Source organism: Osmia lignaria, chromosome 15 (genome assembly GCF_051020975.1).
Source record: "Osmia lignaria lignaria isolate PbOS001 chromosome 15, iyOsmLign1, whole genome shotgun sequence".
Lineage (NCBI taxonomy): Eukaryota > Metazoa > Arthropoda > Insecta > Hymenoptera > Megachilidae > Osmia > Osmia lignaria.
Genome location: NC_135046.1, coordinates 5,292,561 through 5,316,278, shown reverse-complemented (window position 1 = coordinate 5,316,278; position 23,718 = coordinate 5,292,561). Strand labels below are relative to the sequence as shown.

At 45.6% G+C, this 23,718-nt stretch overlaps 1 protein-coding gene across 2 annotated transcripts in view; it reads right to left on the bottom strand.

Moving 5' to 3' along the window:
- Positions 1-23,718, bottom strand: part of LOC117600079 (LIM domain only protein 3) — an 80,178-nt gene that overhangs the window by 16,971 nt on the left and 39,489 nt on the right. Inside the window, exons 1-4 of one of the 2 annotated variants that reach the window (XM_034315066.2) lie at positions 10,552-11,032; positions 8,715-8,838; positions 8,502-8,639; positions 7,432-7,557 (exon numbers count right to left, since the gene is read on the bottom strand). In XM_034315066.2, the coding sequence (XP_034170957.1) occupies positions 7,432-7,557; positions 8,502-8,639; positions 8,715-8,803 (353 nt within the window). In that variant the 5' untranslated portion in view covers positions 8,804-8,838; positions 10,552-11,032. Of the gene's footprint in view, positions 1-7,431; positions 7,558-8,501; positions 8,640-8,714; positions 8,839-10,551; positions 11,033-23,718 lie in introns of those variants that run through there. The other variant, XM_034315064.2, reaches the window with a different exon arrangement.

The following is a 23,718-nucleotide window of genomic DNA, read 5'->3' as shown; positions in this document are numbered from 1 at the left end:
TACGTGTTGCGATCCGGAAAAGTTTTCACGAATTTTCAGGTTGCGTTTCAAGTATGCTCGTTTTTATGTAATAACGTTTAATTACATAAACGCGAGAGGAAACGATACTGACGCGACAGGAATATCGTTTCCTTTGTGAGCGTCGCAAACAAGCCGAACGGACGAGCTGTCTAGAACGGTAACATTACTGAAACCGTATAGCAACCGAATAGTCTAGGTTTCCGAACTGACGTTGGACGTGACAAGTGATATTATACCGAGTCGTCTAACTCCGGTGCAGCCCACTAGATACGGGGTGTCTGCCACAGATGCTATGTAACTCAGAAACCAATGTGTCACGCAGGAATGAGGTTCGGATTGCGCCTTAGTTTCATTGTTACCTGCCCGAGACAGCCGCGTTGCTTTGTCGTGCAGGCTTACCTTCAACGTTCCATCGATTCGCGAATTCTTCGAAACCGTACGAAACGCGATTTTCCATTCGTCCGTATCGATATCGGCGCATTGTTTCATCGCAACGATGCACTGATCGTGACGAGGCATCGAGAGCGTAGATTATAAATCGCGCGGGTCGAAGCGCGAGGGCATCGTTCGATAAATTGGCATTTTATTATCGCTAATAACCATCCGAAATTATTGTCTAGCGAATATTTACGCGGGGGCTAACCTCCACCACCACGCGTTTAACCGCGTTATGCAGAGAAACGTGTACACACAGGCGCACAGGTGAACGGTAAAACGGTGTCCGCGTGGAGGAACACCGCGCTTTTCCGCGATCGTATTTTCCCCATTATTTACGCGTCGCGTGCATACGGTTCTCGCTTCTACGCTCGGGCTTACGAATGTTTATCGGCAAAAATTAACGGGCAATTTGTACCGGGCGCATTGTCGCCGGTAATTATTATTTTATCGACGGTCACGCGCGAGCTCTGCCGATTCTCTCGCATTCTCATTATTTATTAGCCTCTCGTATCCGATTCAGCCACGGTTCCGCCGTTCTTCTCGTTGCTTTTTCCATGAATTCGCTTAGCAGACAAACGTAAATTCGCGAACCGGCTATTAAACCCATCGTCGTATACTTTCACGAATTAATTGCAATTATACCCTCCTTCTTGACTATCAAGTAACTTCTCGCAAACTGCGTTTATTCAAATCACGTTGCATATTTTGTACAATTATTTCCTCGATAAAACTCCCCCCTCCGATTCGATTGTGTACATAAAATCGTTTTAAAAACGTAACGCTATTTTGTCGTTCAGACACGCGTTCGCGGCACGGTCGTTTACACATAGCTAAACGTCGGTGTTTTTCATAATTGGCTCGCCTGATGCCAAGTCATGCACGACGAAAAAATTACATTTCGCGGCATGCAGCTTGTTGTTTATAGGTATGTATACGCATGCCACGGCATGAAAACAAATGATGTTTGTAAAAGCCGGCGGGTCCGATGTGGACGTCCAGCTACCAGCTAGTCGAACAATTTACAAGGTGGCACGGCGCGGCGTGTCGAAAGAAATGTCGCGACTGTAGACGGCAAACAACGCGGAAGAGGTCGCGTTTCGCGTGTCACGCATCCAGGATACACTCGATTATATTTCGATTATGGTTATAGTAAATCTAAACGGGACGGGGCTGGGGTTGGGTTGGGGGTGGTAGGTAAATAGCCCGAGGGAAATCGCATTAATTTCTATAACGACATTCGCCGCGGTGCGGCAATTTCGGTATCGTTTTATCGGCAGCCACGTAACGCAAATATGCGTGTCTGTGCGATCAGCGCGCTTGTATACGTGTATAACGCGTGGAACGTGTGCGGCCATACACTCGCGTATCTGCCGTCCGCTTCAGCTAATTTCGTGTTTGCTCGATTAATTTCCCGCGTTTAACGGAATTTGATGTTTCGTTAATTATTCTGTCGTGCGCGCTTCATACCGCACGCACGCTCGGCCACGCATACAACACACGCTCGTTCGCTACTTTTGCTCGCGGTCATATCCGCCGCGAGAACATTGCAACCGGTTAATATCGACGCTTCGATTGACGCGAACGTAATTTATACCTATTGTTACCCGCAAAAGTATCCTTTCTACCGCATCAATTTCACGAATTCTTTTTCATTATCGAGTTGAACGGTACAGCACGATGTCGCTTTATGATAGGCGTTCTCGATTTTCAACTTGTCCCAAGCTGTTGTTGATTTAAACCAGCAGTTAGAATTTTGTTAGTTGAAAGCCTTTTCGGATCGAAATCGTGGAAGAATCGGTCACGCGATCAAATATTAAAATAGGCAGAAAACGCGAGGCGTCGTTAAAGGCGGTAAGCTGACATTAGCCGGGGAGAACTAATCGCAACTTGTCAGAGTGATATAGACCATGTGTACGCCTTATACGAGACGAGTTTAATGCCCCGTTTAAGCCACGCGGAGCTTAGCTACGTCCATTTTCTAACAAGGCCCCTTAAACCGGAGATTAAGCCATCACTTTGCATGAGAGCGCTTCAAAAATCCCGAGGCTTAGGTCTAGACACCGGTACCGCCGGTAACTCCGAATTAATTATGACGTTATAAGAGCCATCTCGCTCTTTCTGATAAGCGTAATCACTTTTTGTTCTACTTTTTATCTTCCTCTCTTTGTCCACCTGTCTCAACTGATTGAATCTAAAATTGAAATTTCAATTTTCTTTTCAGTATTTTTATCGAAGAATCACATTTAAATTACTGGGTCAAAAGAAAAAGAAAAAAAAAATCAGAAACTAACTTCGGGAAAACAAAATGATAGATTCAACGTGGTGCAAGCTTGTAACGTTGCGTATCCAGTGTGTTGTAGGTACGCATTGGCTGTCTCGTTTGCTCGACCATCGACGCCGAAGGGTGCGAGGGTTTTGTAAATGGGCGCGAGTACATGTTACCCTCTCTGTATGTATGCATTTACGTGCTACGTTGCCAATGATTTATGTATACCGCTAATTACCAGCATGCACTGCACTGTTTTATCCGGCGATCATAGTTTTATTAGGCCAACCTGTGCATTGCGGTATTGTTAGCGCCAAAAGCACCGTCGGGCGAACAATCCGTGCCGGCTGCGTGAAATGTGCCACGTTTCACGAGCCGGACGATCGATTAACGTTTCGTGCAAACAGTTTCTTGATTATCAGAAATTCTGTATGCTAATTAATTCGATGATCAGACAGATTTTTCACAGGTCAAATTGATATTCGTTTTTCCTTAGAGTTCGAAGTTTGTATTTTACAGCAAACGGGGTTTGTTTTCCTTCGGTCTAATAAATGAAATGAACATTTCTACATATGTAGAATCGAACGTCTGTTTTTTTTTTCTTTCAGCTGGTTCGATGAAAAAATTGATCTCTCGGTTTAATATTCTACGGTTCGAATCGCGGATTTTGTTTGTTCCTTCGTTTGACCGGATCATCCTAACCTTTTATTTGGTATCTTCGGGTTCGGCTATGCTGCTACCGAACCTGTTGCCATTTGACCGCACTGTTCAATTTGTATCGGTTATCGCGTTCAATTAAACTCACGAGAGTTTTTAGCTCGGATTACCGTGTGTGTAGTCTGCGTGTTTGTGCGCTACCGGTACAACATAGAAGGGTACATGTGTAATCGTAAAAAGCACGCTCGATGCACTATCATAGTCTTAGCTATCAAATATCGTGTATTTCATCTACGACTGAAAAACGTTTAACCTTTTCAATAGAATCGTTTTATGTATTAACTTTGAGAATCACATATTTCATAGAATTTACAGATTTTCCAATGTTACATAGCAGCGTCAAAACGAACGCGAGCTCGTTACGATGAAATCGTGCAGCTCTCGATTTTCCGCGGACCGAGGATCGTTTCATCGTCGAATCCGTCGATCGTTCAAGTAATTCGATCCCACGTGTCACGCGTTTCATTTATAATCGCGCCGGAACGTCTATTACCAGGGAGTTTGTGTATCGCGTTGAATCGGAGAGGAGTTTGTGCGCGAGCGTGGTGCCGCTATCGAAGGCAGTTTCAACGAAGGGGATGAAACGGGCTGGCAAAAGGGGGTGGAACGGGAGGAGGAATAGGAGCAGCGATCGCGGGAAAGGGGTGCGGGTGGGTGGGTGTCTATCGTTGTCGCTACCGGAGCCGGCAATGCGAGTCTAGGTTATCCGGTGACAAAGCTGGTTCGGTTCGTGCAACGAGGCCCTCGGTACGTCGGATTATCACCATTGAAAATGGTGCAACTGAAACCCCACTGTTCGGATGCAGCGGCGCTTGAACGCGATACGCGGGCAAGCTTTGCATCGAAAACCGGAAGCGAATTCCTTGTCTGTCGCGCGTTTATTGACGATCACAAAAGTCCGACCGGTGTTGTTTTTCGTCCGTTATCGAAATTTCCTTCTCTGATCGATGCCTTTGGTGTACGATTACCGATGTCCGGTACCAAACTATCAGATTTTACGGTGTCGTTATCACGATGAACGGGCGAGGGTCGAAATCGGTTCGGTTATCAGACGATAGCTTATAGTCCGACTCGCAAAAGCGCATTCGTGATGTTCGACGAAACCCGTTTGCTAGGACGAAGATACCTTCGATTCGTATAATGGTAAGGAGTTTAACGTTAGAACAGATAGCAGCGACGATTCGCGGGATTCTTCGAGGGCATTAAAGTCGGATGGTTAGCGAACGAGGTAAGGCGAACCACCCTCCGGGGGGTTGTAGCTAAATTGGCGGCAGTATATTACCGGTCAGACTCCCGCATTTAATTTGAATATAATCGTGGAAGGAGATCTCAGGAGCTCGAGGGCACTTGGCGACGCAGAACTGCGTGACGGTGACCGGAAGTGGTCCCGGGACACCGGAAACAAAATGGCCGCTCCCTTCTACGCGAATCTCGCCTCTTTCCACTCTGCACGACCTTCCTATACCCACCTAACAGCCAACCTACCTACCTACCTACCCACTCTTTCCTATCGCCCTCCTTCAAGAGCGTGAATTCGTAACGCGAGAGTTAAGTTTGCATTGTGCAGATTTGCCGACGTCTCGCTTGGAAACATCGAAACGCACGCACGAGACGAGGGGTGCCTCGTTTGTCCGCAGATATAGTCATAACATCGCGGATATCGTTGAGAGATCGTTCATTTCTCTCTTCCGTTTCGCAAGCCTTGAAAGATTATCCGGAAACGTTTCTATTAATGATGTATGACGTTGCTTGCTCCCAGCACGAAGTATACGGCCGTGAAAGTTTAATGATTTTCGAGTAATTACCAGGCTTCGCGATGACTCGCGTGGGAATGCAACAGAGCAGCGTGTTCGATAAGCGGTACGAGGAACAATAACAATTAAACTGGGCAAACTCGTAATACCTAAGTACAATATAAGCACGAACAATGGGCTATACAGCCGTTCGACAATGACTTCTCTGATTCCATAGACAAAAGACGAGTTTAACATTTCGACAGTTGGGTGGGTGGTTGAAAAAGCTTAGACGTCTTCTGTTCGAGATCTTCCAACAATCTTAAGTGCCACTCATCCACCTATCATGGGATGTCTTGCGAGGGAATGTTCAATTCATAATATGCTATAAATACATAAACATCCACAGTCTATTCATCACTGCATCAATGACAAATCATTGAACAAGAAAATTGCCTTAATTAATGGTTAATTAATCGGCAGGGATGCCTTTGATGGAACATACCTGTTAATTGATAAACACAGCAAATGGAAGAGAGCGATCGAAAATTGGAAGAAAAAGAGAGCAGAATAGAAGGAAAGCCACCCTTACGATTTTACGATGTACGACTCGGCTTAGGAGCGTATGATTAAACAACTCAGGTGTTTTATGCTCGACTCGTGGAGATCGCGTGACCCAACGGCCACATCCGTTTCCGCTTTACCTACGGTCAACCGCTTCGACCCCTAACCAATGGTTCGCCTTAAGGGTTGCACGTTACCTTCGACCACGAAAGAAAGTATACTTTCGACGTATCTTTAAGCAGTAATCGGCTTCGCTCGATAGTCACGTGCTTGTTGAGATCATGCCTGGTTAGTTGCTAACCTTTGCTCCATGCCCACCTTTCTTTTCCTCTTTTATTCTTATTCACCGGGCCGCTCGTGATACGAGTCGCTTACACGGTAAAAAATGCTATTTTTAATAGCGGATTATACTTTAAATTCAGCAAAGAACACGGCCAACCCGATTAATCCTGATGACAATCGCACAGAAAGGAACTTTCTGTTCCTTGTGTAGCTCAATGTATCCATACGATGCACGACACTCTGATATCGGTCAAACGTAGCCCTGTTAATCCCAAACGGAAGCAGACGAAATAAGAAAAGGTCAGAGAAATGCCATGACCTGACATTAGATACGCGAAATACCGTGTCAGTCCCTCTAAAATTCGACCTACGTTGTTAGAAAAGCAACCCTCCCTTTTACTTTCGAACCTTTCAAAACGATCGATGCACTCTCGTTAATTTAGCCATAACGCTCGGGGATCGAATATCGCTGAAATGATAATTCCAGCAGAGGAATTAATTAATTTGCTAATTTCGGATTATCGATAGCCGGCTACGTGAGAACGTTCCGCGAACAACGAATATTTGGCCTGAGCCCGGCAGCGATTCGTTAGTTTTCCAGGAAATTAGTCAGCATGATTTGCATCTGACGTACACCTCGAGGCACCTACACGTCGCTCGCATAGTTCGCAACTCTGACTTTCCGCTCGGATCTCCTCTCTTCCTAGATGTCTCAACGGCCCTCCACACTTCTCTCGCGTCAGTTAATGCCCGTCAGGGAAATTTCAACGACCAGTCTCTTCGTTATAGTTATAATTAATCCATTTTTCATGGATTTCAATTTCTATCAAGCGTACCCTCGCAGTCTGCTACCTTCGATCTTTTCCAATTGACCAGACAGCCCTATCCGTTAAAACGTTTTTGCTTAATTATAAACGACGTACCGCGTTATATAATGGAAAATACGATGAAAAGCTCGGTGTAATTAATTCAGTGTTATTAGCCGGTCCGGCGAGAAAACGCGACGTTAACTCGCGGCTTCTCGATTCTTGCGCCGATTATCTCCATCCGCCGGATTCACCGAGGTGTTTCGACTTAAACGCAGACTCGAACGAGCTTCGAGCTTAACTCGGTTGTTGTGAATAAGTAAGCGAAGTGTTGCGAAGTGCTGCAGAAGTTTCGTCGAGACCCCCCCTAGGCACACGGCCGGGTTGGCTCGAATTAAATTGTTATACGGATGAGCTGCCACGACGAATACTTCGCAGAAACCAGCGACTTTCTTGCCACCCTCGGGTGTGAATGTTTAATCACCGCCTCTCGTTATATCTAATAAAATAATACCCCAGCCGCGACTGAAACTTGCACTGCTACTCCGATTATACGAACAGGCAAATAAATTATTATTGGAATAAATATTTTCACGTCTCTTACCTGTGATTGCACTGTTGACAAGCGAAACATTCCAGGTGATACACGTTGGTCCTTGCCCTCATCACCATCTCGAAAGCCGGTATGATTTTATTGCACACAGCACAGTGTCCGCTGCTTCCGAACAGTCTGCGCAATCGAGAAAGAAAAATAAAAAGATTACTAATTCTATCTGGAAGAGAAATTCGCTGAGTCTATAATAATGTTTTCGAAACGATATTGCTTTTCTTTTCCCTCCCGGCACTTGCTGAGAATCACATGATTGGCGAGAGCCGTATCCCTGCTGTCGATGACATTAAGCTCGGAGAAGAGACTTTTAGTTCGCTTACGATGGCAAGCAATAAGCTTACGACCACCACGAATATGCCATCTTCAAATATTGGGCCATTAATAAAGGCCACGTAGCTACGATAGCGAGCGCTCTTTGCAGACGCGCCACCTGCGCGTGTTCCCTCGGGGACTTTGTAATCTCAACACGGTTTATTTGCCCTCTCCTGTTTATATGGGACGTCGGTGTATTCAATAAGGGAAACTCATCTGTAAAATTCGATTTGTTGCTTCCGTTCGCCGTGGCGAGGTCTGCCCTGCTCTCCTCTATTCGTACGTGCGCTCGACTTCCCCTTTTCCTCTTTACCCTCTATTGACGTCCCGCCACGAGTGCATAATAATAAAGATACCGAACGTCGAGACACTTGTACGACAATTAAATTAGAAGTATACTGGATTTCCTATTCTTCAACGGATACATGTGTTTGTAACCGTACATATTCCTTTCGGTTGCATAACAAGGAATCCTGATAGTGTGGGTATAGAATAGGCCAAGGAGTGGCGTTCCACGGGCGGCCTCCTTAGGCGCATACGTGACGTACCCATCAGTACGCTAATAATTTGCGAGTCGATAGATCAACGATTACTCTGATCTCTACGGTCGACTAGGCGACACGTGTTTCGGAGAACGTAATTCGAGTTAGCGAAACACGGGACACAATTCGAGTCAAACTGTAGCTTCTGATTTGATTACAATTAGCGGACGTGTTAATTTTTATGGAACCAGGAATCATCCAAATTTTTACCTTAGATAATCCTTCTTGCACAGTATGAGATTGGACTTTGTGTAGAGGGTCGAGCCAACTTCCACGAGTTTGCAGTCACAGCAGCTGCATTTTAAGCAATCCTCGTGCCAGAACATGTCCAATGTCTTCAGAAGGTACCTTTAATTTAAAGGTCAACAAATTTCTGTTATATAAGATACTTATCTTCTAACAAAATGTATTAATGAAATTTACCTCTCCGTAATTACTTTTCCACAACCAGCGCATTCCTGTTGAACAGTCCCGTTCTTGCTCGGCTCGCTTTTACTCACATCCATCGTCATTTTTTATCACCCTTTGGATGTCGCCTTTGTATTTCCTGAAAGCCAACAAAAACCATGCAATTTTAATCGAACGCAAGCATAATGGAGCAACGATGTTACGAATTGTTATTAACGACTATTATTATTGCGTTATATTATAACGGCCAATTAATTTTGCCACGTTGTCGATTAATCAACGCGGTAAATCATTGGAGGAACGCGGTGTACAGAATCGAATGAGTAATCGCGTTTGCGTGCTTTTAACAAGTTTCAACGGCATCTGGCACTAGAACGTCCGCTTGTCTATGAGCAATTAGAGCTACAGGTTCAGAATTTAACGGCGCGGTTAGTGCCATCTGTGTCCATCCTCTGCGGGGGTGGATTTTCTCCACCCCCGTCCCAGAAACTGCTCGTCTCTTTCTCGCGATGCGGTCAGAGTTTAGAATCGAATTAGTTTGACCCTCTCCTCGCTTATTGCGCGTGTTTAAGCGCCAACGGTTCTGAAACAACCGCCGGCTTGTCCAGGGTAACGGCTGTGCGAGCTTCCCGATAAACATTAATTGTTTTCGCCCGAAGACGTATGTAGAATCCACCCCTGCGAGCCGTTTAAACGAAATTTCAGGGATTAACGTTCATTTAATCGACGCCGTTTAACTTCTACCGTTCTCTTTTATTTTAAGTCTTGTTTACCGGTAATGGAACATGTGTAACGAGTCTTTTTGCTGGATGAGTCATGGAATGGAATTTTTATTCAATTCTTAATATATGGATTACTACAATGAAAGAATCTTTTTATAATGCTTTCGAATAAGTCCTCTGTGACGCGTTCGATTTTAGCCACCCGGTATATTTACGAGTAACCGTGGATGCTATGAGCAAAGTTTATGCGGTTTCAATATGTCCTCTCCCCTTAGCCTGGACACAATATCACGGGGACGTTAATATCTTCTATGCGGTTCAGACTTCGAAGCAAATATTAATACCGTGCCTTTGATACGCTAATTATTAAAGACTAGAATATTAAAAACTCATGCGTTTCTTCGAACGATATCGTTCTCTGATTTCCTATGAGATTAAGGACTATTTTTGAACACTAGAAACACTCGGTAAAATAGTTACCTCTATAATCATTGTAAAATAATCATTGCCTCTTACTGAATACAACGGATTCGATTTGTTCGTATTACCTCGAGGCGAGTTAATTAATTGTGTTGAATGCATTATGTATCCGTATACCCAACCGTCGAATATGATATAAATAACGATACAATTATTATGCGTAAGCTTATATTCGTACAAATGCAGTGATTAATGGAATAACTAACTGGCCAGGTAAATTATGCGAACTATTAAATTCGAATGCGCGCAAAGTTTCCCACATAATAATTGCCCAACGATCGAACGTCTCCCCCTCGATAAATTTGTGCCGGACGTTAATATATTTTATTGTTATTATGGGTTGATTAAAGTCATCGTTAATATGCCGTTGTTGAAGGGTATTACCATTAATAATACATGTTTCCTAGCGTGTACAAAATTCTGTATCCCATGGATTTGAAAAGTAACAATGATTCCATTTGATTCGCGTTCGGGTAAATTAGCTTCTTGAATGGATAAGAATACAACGCGTAGCATTTCAACGTTCCTAAAGCAATAGGAATCGTGTTCTTTGAGACACGAACAGAGATCGTGTATTCTATATAATAACAAAAGTATTTTCGAGTTAGGCATAGCGGAATCCGACCGCAGAAATTCCTGCGGAAACCAACCTGAATACCACCGACGATCCTGAAAACCTTCGCTCACCCTATGCGGTCGGTCAATCTCCACTTTGTTCCGTAAATTTTCGCGGACGTGCAGCCTTTAAAATCGTTCGTCAACGAACTATAGAAACCAGTCCGCTGATCATCGCGATTAATTGAATGACGAGACGACGTGTTTCCGCGATTGTATAACGATGCAACGTGTTTATGCCGTTTAGTCACCACTGTGCATCACCATTTTTGCTACCTTTTCGTGCTTCGCGTGGCTTTAATTACTCGGTAGAAGTAACTATCGTCGAAAAGCCAACGGAGCACAGAGGAAACGGTTCGTTGGAACGTAACGTTGAAGGGTCCATAACGAGAGGTTTCCCTTCGAAAGCGGCTCGCATCGCTGGCGATCTGTTCATCAGGTACGTGATCAGATCATCCACGGACGCTGCTCCTCAAAGCGACGATAATTCGATTATCTCGTACATGTTCGACGACCGCCAACATGTCCTCCAATCGGTGGATCTTCTTGGTTAACCATTTTCCTAACTGTAATTTGATTGTTCCCATGCAATCTATCCCTGTTCGTTTTAATTTTTCGTTTTTCTGTTTGTCCAGTGGTTATCGTGGTATCCTTTCACTCTTCATACTCAATTACTGTTTATTAACTTAGCGGTTAAAACTCTCGGACGGTGTTTTTGCCTTTGCAATATTTTTCTCTTACTGGCACACACTCGAGGGAAAGGAAACTTGCGTTTCCTCTAAGAGAAAACCGACGAAAGGAGGTCTTTCTATTTATCGACGTAACTGGGCAGTCTCGATGCAGTTCTCAAGGCTCCGCCCTCGTAGCATCCGCGACACTCCCAGAGCCACCACCCCTGGAATCTGTTCCGCGGAAAAACGAAATATTTCCCACCCCCCTCGTACTCTTCTCCTGCGATGCTGCAGACGTCGCGACGCGTCGAAGAGCACAGGACACTTCCGTCCGCCCCCTTTTTTTCGATGTTCCGTTTGCGTCTAGAGAAGGTAACCGTTACAAAAATTCCTCCAACTTCTACCTTTTAACGGCAGGGTGCTTTTGTCTTTAATAATACCGGCGCGGAAGCGTTATCTTTTACTTTTAGGACGAGAGAGAGTGTACGGGCATCCGGTGAGTCGGTCCATTAATTAGGCGGGCCACATTAAGCCGAGCATTAATATACTCCGCTGGCTGTTTTGTTTTATCCCGCAGGAAGGACGTAACCTCCCTTGGAGGCCGAAGGGGGTGGCCAAGCGAAGGCAAGAGGGGGAATTATTTCGACGGCGGCAGCCTGCTAATCCGACCTGCCATGCTACCTACCACCTTATCCCCGGAGACTGTTTAAATTCTGTAAATCGTTCTCAGTACTTCTCCCCTGTTCAACGGGTACCTCGTACTCGAGCTCGTTTCCGGGAAATTATACAAGTCGCGTTGACAAACAGGCGTCTACGGGTCACTTTGTATTTTTGTCCGTTTGCACCCAACCGTGAATTCTACTAATCAGATTTCTGACTTTTACGAACGTCTGTCGTAATACGAAAATTTTGATCGGACCGCTCGACGTTATCCGTGGCTGATCTAGTTTCGTTTTTAACGTGACGCGTTGGTGAAATCGGCTTACACGCGTGTTTAGGTCAGCCTCCGGTCACGGAAGGGGTGGTTCGTAACGATGTAATTTAACGGGCGAAAGGAATACTTCCTACGGAATAAATCTCGCGTAACAGCGCCACTGAAATCCTCGTTTACCCAGCATTCAGCCCTTGCTAATGGGGGTAATTTAAGGGATGTTTTAAGCGGACCGCCGGCACACGTGAGTCGCACAAAAAGTTCACGTATTACGACCACGGTCGCGCCGTAATCACGCATTAGCATTCCGAACGGTCGGTGTCGACCGAAAACACGCCCGCCGAGAGAACGACGCTTAAACTTTTGCGCTTCGTCCAACGACCGACGGGAAAGCGGAGAGTCACGCGAAACGATCCAAGCCGTACAAGGATTTAATAAAACGAAATAAAGATTCGATCTTCTTTGATGCGACCTCTTGCGTGCGAAATTTTTGGGATATTTTGGGATATTGTGTTTTTTTTTTCAACTGGTCGGAGTGGTTTAACGAATGAAATTGATACATCCAAGAACTCGGTGAAAAATGACTGGTCGGTCGTAGGAGCAGTCATCCTTCCGGATAATTTTCGTCGAAAAACCTTTTAAGAACGACGGAAACGACGTAACGGACAAACGGTCTGTTTAACAAGTTCTTTCGCGCCGATAAACGCGCCCACAGTGTCTCCACTCTTTTTCTCTTCATATTTGCCGTCCCCTTCTGGCCAGACCGGGGTTAATGAAATTCTAGTCAGGTCGTGGAATTCTTTCGTCAGGTGGTGGTGCCACCTAACTCCTCTCCCCTTCACCTGCCTTCCGTTGTCGACTCCTATGTTTCTTTATTCTTTTTCCCCTCCCCTTCTTCGTTCTTTTTTTTTTTCATTCAACTGTCTCTGCTTCTCGCTATCTCTCCATCTCACCATGGTGGCACCGCTGTACGCCAACGCCACGAGAGGGTGGCCACAGTCTTCTGGAGTACAGGGGTAAACGGAGGTTTGCGTACGTCGCGGGGGTGAGGAGGGTCGGTGGTTGAAATGGGGTGGTGTGCAGTCAGATTACGCTAAGCTATGCCCGTACGTGCTCGCATGGAAGTTCCACCCCTCACCGAGTTTGCCACCCCGCCTGGGAAAATGTATTTATTGTTGTTTGTCCAGCGTTCTGTATATGGCCACTGGCGGAGAGAACGCGAAAGCCAGTGAGCAGGGGTGGGTGAAGGGAGGCAGAGAATCGCTCGAGGTTGAAGTTGAAAAAAAAAATTACCCTGGGACCACAGCTAGAATGCCGAGTATAAATTTAAGCGACGCTCGCACCTCCCCGTCCACCCTCCTGGATATCCCTCGGATTCGTTCTTCCTTTTTTTTGGATTTCAATCCCATCGCCCGCTTAAATACATCGGGATTATGCCGCGGAGACGCGTATTACGATCCTACGGAGAAGTTGCTCGTCATTCGGGTTGATTCCTCAGTGAATTTTTTCTGATTTCCTTTTCTAATTGCCGAGGAATAATTTCTTTCCTTCGTAGGTCATTTTATAAAAAGTTTATAGAGAATACGACCTTCAGATTCTACTTTTAGGATAATCGGGACGAGGTATTTAAGATAATCGAAGTGCAAAATAGCCAGGGAAACCGAATTCGTCGATAAGGTCATCTTCGAGAATAGCAAGAGCAAAATCTCGTTCCACTTGCGTCAATGTCTCGAGCGAGAACTGCTGAGCACGTATGTGGAAGGAGGACACCGATCGATCGTTAAGTTCGTGCCCGGCTGCCGGGGACACTTACAAATTAGCCAATCAAGTTCTAATCCCACCACGATTTACCCCAATCAGCCCGCATCCCGTCGCAAATACTTTAATCCGTCCATTAATCCTGCAAGATAAAAGTTTCCGAAGTAGTTACAGCCCCTTTGTCGTCGACATTGCCAATGTATCGGATCGCGACCGATTGCCAAACGATAAGCACCGTATCCAATCTTCCTGTCTGTCCAATTAGCGTTCATCGAACGCTCGTCAATTCGTTGCTCTACCTAAACTCTTCTTCTCTTTGTAACTGATACGACTCGAATACTCGATCAACCTGAGCAATTAACTATGTTCTGGTCAGTGGTAGGAAAGGACCCCTGTACTGTAGGAGCGTGAGATTAGCTTGCTTCCATCTCGAGTGGTCAAGGCTACTTAATGTGCGGTCGGTAGATGCGGCTAGGCGTTAGACTGATTTACATCGTATCCCTTTACCGAAATCGAGTGCGAGCCAGGGAACTGTGGTCAGCCGAGAAATGTAGCCGAGCGATCGAGAGGCAAGGCATCGATTCGGATTGCGTGACGAGCGTGCAAGGATACCTATATTTTACCTGTTAACCAAACCAGTGACAAACGATACGAGTAACAACCGATACGACGCGACGAGAAGAAGACAGATCGGTGGTGTTCTTTTCCGTGGAAGGGAAAGCATCGTGGTATCGTTAAAAGTCGACGGGGTAAAACGCAGTGCGTCGCGTTACGTTCGAACGAAAAAGGTGGAGAGATGGCGGGATACTTTACGCGGACCAGAGAGCCCCATCGCATAACTCACGACCCTTGTTTCGCGGCTGATCGACGTTTCGAAATATTTCCCAACTGGTTGTCCAGACGTTCCTCGCTCTGTTCAGCTTCCTGTCTCCTTACAATTCGCAGACAGTCCTACGCCAGGACAAAACCGGTCTCCGGTGATGGACTCGCGAAAGATAAGGGAACATTCATGACAAAGACAAAACGGGCTAGCCAGTTGTGTATACAGGAGTCTCATGCTGCACTGTCGCTGCTCCTCTCTTTCCTCTTTCCCTACCACCTCTTTCGACCATCGTTCGTTTGCCGTTTAGCGCGACGTTGCGAGACAATAAGCGAAAACTTTTATTATTAATGTTTCGCGGCAAGATAACGCCAGCCCAGGTTGAAACGACTCCTCTCCCTCTCTCTATCTTTGCTCGCGATTCGTCTCGACTCTGTTCGAATCTTCTCCTTGTTTTTCTCTTCGATCCCTTGTCTCTTTTGGGATATTTTTCACGATCAAAGTCGAAGACGAACATCTTCCACCTTCTACCTTTATACCCGTCCAAGGTTCATTCTCCATTCGCTTGGAAATTAGCATTTTGACAGTTTCGTTCTAGTTGGACCGCCGGGAAATTCGCTGAAACTTTCCAGAGAAATTTTAGCAACGATTTAATTAGCATTCCTACGAGTCCGCGTAAATCAAACGCACGGTATGCAGAGGGAAAGCAACTCCGGGGGTATCTTTCTGAAGAATGTTTATTAATTATTTTCCTTCACTTGGCGATGTTTTGTTACATTACCAAACGCGATACGATTACGTTATCGTAGATTACAAACGGAGGAAGAAAATTATTCATTTCGTGGCGTACGCTAAATGAAGCACTCAAACGTAAGTGAAAATCTAAAGTGTTTGTTTGGAACTCGATCTCACTGCCATGAATATTCGTTAAATCTGGTTGAACTCGAAACGGAGGGGTATGATTAACACCAGCCACGCTTGGACCAGGCCGGATAACTCATTCAAGACGGTCTGGCCGCAATAAGACGAAGGTCCGGACACTCGGGACATATTCTCGGTCGTTGCGCCTGAGTTAGGACTGTTTCAGGAACGGTTAGCCGTTAGCAGTTAGTCGGTAAATAACCTAGACACCCTCCTCGACTACCCTTCCGCCGTTGGATGGATGCGATATCTTCAACCTTAGACCTTTGTCCAACTTTAGATCGGTTTTCGACTCGAGGCTTCACGGAACAGTGACCAAGAAACTTCGATGTTGGTAAATCGTCGTCGAACGATCGATTCTTTGTACCTTCGCGTCTGTACGTCGGTTTTTTTTTTTTCGATGGAAAATCCATCGTCGAGTGAAATATTAAACGGTGAAGTTCGGTTGAAAGGCAAGGGGGAATCGACGTTTTGACGTTTCGATGGTCTCGAAGGAAGGACGTTGAAGACAAAGCGATCGTCCGAAGGCGAGGGGACGGATTGGTTGTGAAGTAGTTTCGTTATTGACCGGTCGAAGAGTACAACTCGTTCACGGATCCGGGAACACTTAATCCAAGTGGTGCTCCGTTAAAGCGATGACAGGAAACGTCAGGCCACCACCGCGCCTAGTGATATATCGATATTCGCGGCAAGTGTCGGTGCTAGTGGGGGTGGAACCGAGTGAAACACAGGCGGTGATGTTAGCGATTCGGTCACGAAGAAACACTGGCCTCGTGTGCAAACGATACTTGTTGATTCTTCGATGAAACGATCGGAATTCGCTGAAGAATTACTTGGCGCAACAAATAATTAATCCGTAAATATTAAACAATGATAATATTTATGCTAGCTCGTGTATAATTTAATTGATATTCTTCTAAAGTTATTTCCCCCGTGCGGTCGCTACCGTTAATTAACTCTGAAATCGCTAATTTACCGCTGATAATGTACGCGCGGCTCTCTAACAGGCTTTATGGAGTAGAATGGGTACGGAGAATAATCAGACAGGACAGAGCAGTTAGGATAGCCTGTGAACCAGCCGATAGCGGCAAATGACCATTGCTGACACCAACATCGTCTCGGTGTACGCTTCGATAATTATATACGCGTCTACACAAGCTAGCAGTAGTGCTATGTCAGCCTTTACTTAGGACTCTAATGACTACCGTTCGTCGGTTGTCGGCCAGATAACGTAATTACATCAACAAAAATATTTCGTCGACGATTAACCGAGTATTCAACGTGGAAGTTTATAGCCCTGTTACACCTCGATGTTTGTTCAGCTTTAATACAATGTGTACGCGCGGTTTATTTCTGAAACTATACAATTTGAGGGTGTGGACGTGAGTGTGGTGAATAAGATAAACTATTACTTGCGACACAGGACAATTTTATTTAAAATTGTAGTCGTCTTTCGAACCGACTTGCACGGACGATCGTTGAAGACATAATGTGCTTTACTCTTCTAATTTTGTCCTCGTTGAAGAGTCCTTAAAACTAAAAAGTTCCCTTTGGGTTTTTCCATTACGTTTTTCCATTCTAAACAATTACACCCTAACCTTCTAAGTTTAGGGGCTCGCCGTCTATGTATCCCAAAACATTAACCTTGTCTCGGCAAAAGAGACTCGCTCGACCTGACCGATGTACACTAAAAATTCATTAGTTTATACTAGAAACCTAAAACTTTTTGCAATAGAACAGCAGTGGCTGGTTTTTGCAAGAGGGTTTTCGGAAAGGTGTCGATGCCAAAGGACCTCCGGTTATGAATCGAACGCGATTCAAATGGAAAAAGAAAGGTCAACCGAGTTATTGTTTTCGTGATGAATGCACATAAAATAATGAAACCTCGAAAGTACACCGGTCTGGAAGAGAAAAAAAAATATATCGCGAGTAATACGAGCGACAGCGCCATAGGGGTTCCACACGCTTCACGTATGGCGAACGGGGAATTTATTGTCCATGGTCAACGAAGAAGACGATCCAGTTGTCCTGGCACGTCACGGACAAGAGATTCGCTCCTGCCGGGTACTTCGGATTTATCGCAAGTTTAACATTACACAGAAGTTGGAAACGGTGCGAGGGATTCTGCCGGATATTTATACGGTTTGAATGCACGTACGAGGATCATTCTAATGGTTTTATTATACTGATACCCACGGGATTTCTTGGTGGACGCATTCGCACCCCGATCTTCCACGATCCCGCGGTTTCCACGATTCACCCTGTTCACGATCCTGGATTTTTCCCCGCGAGATACTTTTTTCGTCTTTTGACGTTGAATTCTTTAAACGATACGACCAGCTTAATCCTTTAACCGCTAATTTCGGAATCGGAAGAGAGAGAGCAGACAGTGGCACGGACCGCAAAGTGATCTGTGAGAGTTTGGATCGACGAAGGTCCTGGAACGTGGTTTCGACGCATCTTTCCTATCGAGAAGGACGATTTATCATCCCGAACGTTCCATAGGAATATTGAATACGACAAGATAATCTCTCGACACCCTTCTTCACCCTCACCTCCTCCACCACCCCCTCCCCGCCGTTCTGCCACCATGACCGACAGCATCCCCGTTTTGCGGTAGCGCCAGTAAACGGTTGTGCTTAATGTACCGCACGACCCGATAAGCCGTTATACCGTCGTGACGTAGCCTCCAGTTTTTGCCTTGCAAAACGCAAACGTGCACCCTTTCTTCGTTGACGATACTCGTGACAGCGGCACCAGTCACTGACAGAACTCGTTATCGGTAGCCACGCGTACTCTCGTGTTCATAGTAAAAGTTATATACGTGAAAAGGGTCCGTACACCCCCTCGTGCTCTCCCTCTCTCTCTGTTCTCGACTCTTCAAATATTTCTGCGTGATATCATCGCTGTTATTATCGCAACCCCCAATTATACCGCGAACCAAGTAGAACGTGGTGGTGTATTAATTGAAAATTTTGTCGTTCGACCCATTACCATGGGGATCCAAAGCAATTTATCGATATTTTCACAAATGAAACATAGAAAGTTTCCCTTTTTTCTTTTTACAAACGATATTCACCGTGACCATTCAAGACGTATTTCACGATCCGCTGTTAGAGACCTATCGGCGACTTATCTCTAGCTCAGAAATTCCAGCAGCTAAGATAGCAATCGGCGCGGCTTAATTATGCGGAGTTCGGTCGACGGAACCGAGCAGTTATGCTAATCCGACTTTATTAATAAGGACTCGAGCCAAAGTGGAGATCGCTGTTGGAAATGGTAGCCTTAACCCTTCGCCTAGGGTCCTCGATCCACACCCCCTCCTCGAGTCACTTCGCAGTTACCAGGGAACGTTCTTTGCCGTTCCGCTGCGTTCGAACCGGCAAGATTTCTCGTATAATCGTTTTATCCTTCGTTTGCTTTCCGAGACGTTCTGGGAAAATCAGCACAGCCACGCGGAACGCTTCGTTTTCCCGAAATTACCGGCAGAATGCTCGCTATTTAATTAAGACTGACAGCTTTCCGCCTCCGTACGTACCGATACGCGAGTCTTTTCCAGACGTCCGCCGACGGTGAGCTTGTTTTCGAAACAATTTCGGGTGAAACGCATTCGCGTCACAAACAGCTGCCTACGTTCTCGTTTTTCTTTCGACGTTATTTTGAAAAACGGAGAAAAATAAGTATCAGTTGAAAAATCGCGAACCAATGATGCACGCGTTATGTTCGAAGGAAAGAAGATCGATGACAGATATCGCTTGAAAGCATTGATCAGGCGATCGGAACGATAATAATAAACGATTGAACGCGACGGACAAAGGTGCTGTCACCGTTTTGGACGACACGCCGGCGGCTTTGAATAACCGGAAGTGACACTGCTGTCAGAACGAGTGGATTGTTCTGACAGCCAGTTATCGGTTATCGGCAATTTTCAAATTTATCGGTTCTCCACAAGACGAGGCAATCGGTTCTACCATTAACACGTTCACTGCCGTCGGCTGATCGGTGATAGACGCTTCAAACTTAATATGTATAATCGAGTAGCTGAAGAAAGAATATATAATAGTTAATTTTTCCTCGATGAAAATGAGTTCGGAAAAATCGTATATCAAAACAATCGATTAGTACGACGGTTAATCGAAGAGCAGAGGCATAAGATGGCATCGAAGCAAACACCAACAGAATACAAATCTCGTTCCATAGTGGCTTGGCTGATGTGGCAAAGGGGATGAGGGTGGAAGCGAAGGGAACGGTGTTAGTTTCCGTGGCATTGACGTTCCACAATACAGCCCTGATGCCGTTGACACCCCCATTTGCAACCCCTGGCCGGGCGCAATCTCTGCCGTCGCGGAACCGCGTCCCGAAAGTGCGCCGCGGCGAATCTTATTCATCCCCTTCCGTACTTCTCGCGATATTTCCGGTCGACCTCGAATAGCTAAGCAAAATTTCGGGAAACCGCCTCGAGGCTGACTAGCATCTTTCAACAACGTGCTATTTTTCGTCGATCGCATATCCAAAGATAAATTCATACTCTGCGAATCTTTCTCTTTACCTGCATTCCCACTTACCAGCCGAAACGTTTATTCTAATTCATTTATCGATGTGTACAAGCGATATTCGATTCAACGTCGAACGAGAACGATCCGCTTTGACTTTTGCCACGGGTGAATACCGTTGTTCGACCATTATTCGCGTATTGTTCGTGTTTCACGTGTACCGGCGATCGCGTTCCTTTGTCGATGAGATTTTAACGCGAACACGAGCCGGCACGGCGTTAATTCGATACTTAAAATTCTAGTCCCGTAATCCGTTTTAATTGCGCGATAACAGTGGTCGCGACGCGTTAACGAACGAAACGCGATGCGACGCAGCCGTGTTGGACGCGAGAGGAGGGGATGAAAGGGTATTCGTTTGAATTTAAATTATAGCAATCATATTTCTTGCGACTGTCGACGTCACGCTTCCGCTATCTCCTGATTCCCCTCGATTTTTGCATCGGCATTCGATCCTCCGTGCATATGCGTCCACGGAAAAACCAGCTTGCTTCGTCGACCAACTGCGCTCGCCATCTTGCCGAACCATCGTCCCGAAGTGTTTGGTGAGCCGGAAACAGCTGATAACGGTGTCAGTGATCGTTGCTCGCGGTCGTTCGAGGACGGTTAACGCCGATATTATCCATTGTCCTGCGAGCATGGCCGATAAGCGAGACCGATAATAGATTTTACGGGACGAGTTCGTGCTTCGTTTCCCTCGATCGTCGTTGCAACTTCTTCAAGAATACATCGTGTCGGCCCCACGAATGGAAACCTTTCTTGATAAAATAAAAATATAGAAAATCCCGTATCACGGTGGTTGATTTTTCCTAGTAGATAATTACGGTCGCGTTAAAAGCTCGTGACAGGAATCAAAGGCGCGTTCCCGCTCAATGATTTTGTTTATAATAAATCGGATCCGGCGAGAACCACGGGGAATATTTTTCCGTGGCCTAGGGGGTATTATCGTTCGCGCCGCGCCATGCCGATAATGGCGGCAGTCAGTGGCGTATGATGCGGGCGTAGATAGCCGAGAGGCCGATAGCCGAGAACGGAAAATGCGGCCGGCGACCGAAATCCGGCTAATGGTTTCACTGAATCAAACCAGCGCCGCCGTTTAACGGAGCAAACAGACAGAAAATGGAGCGCAACCGCATATAAAGAGTCGATGATAACGAAATGATATATGACTCGACGCGAATAACAGAGGAGAGAACCGAAACCGACGGCTTTTCCCTGCATCTGCCCTTCCTCACTCTTCTATTCTCTTCTCCTCCGATCTGCTCGCCTCTTCTCTTCCAATACTTCACTCTGATCTCTCCTTTACTCTCCTATCTGTTCTCTGCTCTCGCCTCTGGCTAGGGGTTATACGGCTCTCCCTTCTGTGATTGATCGGCTCCCAGATATATACCACAGGGATATTCACTACGGGATTAAGTGAATGCGCGAACACTTAATAATCCCTATAGTTATATTCCTTTTTGTCTTGCTCGTTGCCTTCGACCCGTGACCGTTTGTTCTATCGCCGTCTACGCACGCGTTCGATAGATTTCTATCTTGAACGTTAATGCGCTGAATGATGTAAGGGCTGCCGATGGTCAGTATCGAACCTAATCACATCCCTGTGCATTGATTTTCCATCGACACATTATCGGCGATGAAATATAGGAATCCTTTATGTGCTCTAGATAATCTAAGAAAGTGGTGCGTTATGATATACCTTGATTCGGGTAAAACTCCAGTTATTCGTAAATAAAAGTGTCAGATTCTTCATCATCCAGCCCATTCGTTCTGCACTTTGTTCTCATAAAGGATCATTGAAACGGATGTGTTTCACGCACAACGCGGTTCATGGCGTTTTGAATCGAGAGACGAGCACGGACAAGAAACTAAAGTACATTAAACGGTTTAAGTCACGGTTTAGAGTAAAATTACCTGCGTGTAACGACCCGATAAATCTTCTCAATAATACACGGAGATAGCTTTCTCGACCGACGAACAGAAGCCCGAGAGAAATATGCGTTTCCGGTGACGAGCGGTTTACCGAACCGTCGCGTAATCGTCCCTCCGCGTAATGGCGGAATAATTCGATAACAGCTTCGGATAGTTATCGATTCAATTAGCTAAAAGTGCCATAAAAGTCAGGCCGTGCCTGCTTTCCTTTCGAACGATTAATGTTTCTAAAACCCCTTCTGTCTTCGACGAAATCGTTAACTTCCGATTAAGGGATAAAAGTGTCGTTTAAAAATAAATTTTCATAAATACGATATCATTTTAATAGACCAAGGTAATCGTTAGATTATCTTTAAGGCATTTTCTTCGAGCAGACACATTTACTCGTTGCTTTATTGCAATTTACTAACACGAAATTGGATCGTAGCGAGTGTACACGGTCGTGAAACGTTCGAAACATCAAATACGACGTTACTGTCAAGTCTCGCGGCTCGCGTCGTAAGCAAACAAGTCAAAGGGTCCTTGCGTAGTCACGGTTGTTCGGCTATAAAGCATCCCTCGCGAAGGTACGGGTGCTAAGTTAATTTCCCGACATTACGCGAGCTGAGTGGGCCGTTAACAGTAAATAATACTGCAACTATTACCACCAAACGGTGCTCTCAGCCAAGAAATATGGCGCTCGTACAAATCGTGCTTAAGAATTCTAGGCCGAGGTGTGCCCCAAGAAGAATGAAGCTGCCGCGCGACCATCCGTTTCCGTTTCCTCCGCAACTGACTTCCCTTGGACGATTTCAGTCTAATATTACTTCACATCTGGAGATTAGACTTTCGAATGTATTTCAGGTACGAAAGGCAATGTTTACTCGCATCCTTTCATCGAGACGATGATCGTACGATACGGTCGACTTAATTACCTAGCCTGGATCGTGTAACTAACGCGCAGCAACGATTGCTTTAATATTCAACGTTGGTAATAGCCGGACACGAGGTTTCGGATTCGTTCAATTATTCAATCTCCGCCAGCCAGTTAGGTCGGTCTAAATCGAGATCTAGGCTATGTCCGGAATTTCCCGGGGAGGAAATCTAAATTTGCCCGACGTTGCTTTGAATTTTGCAACGAACACTCTGCGCGAATCGCACCGTTGCACCATTGTTCGCTTCTTCGATTACGGCCAGACGATATAAAGTGATTTCGAAGAGGATACGATTGATCAAAAATTTCACTCGATCCCCTCGGCATCCTGTCGCTCTATCTTTAACGCATCGACTAGCAGGGTAGTGTAGCCGTTGAAAATGATCGATTTTGTGGAAGCCCGACAGCAACGACGACAAGATTCTCCTCAGAGACTTTAACGCTCGTTTCCAAGGTCCGAGTCTTAAATAATGCATGAACAGACTTGAGCCGAAAAAATGAGTGGCGGATAGAGCCGGAAGGGAGTCGAAGTCCCTTATTTTCTTTCTTTCCTCTTTCTCATCCGTCCTGTCGGAAATGAGAGCGTAGACGGACAAGCAACAAGCACTCATCACCGATTCAGAACGGACGTCCGCCGGGAGAGACGTTACTCGGATGTTCGTCTAATTGAATCGTAAGACTTGTAACTGTCCGTTCGGGGACCGTT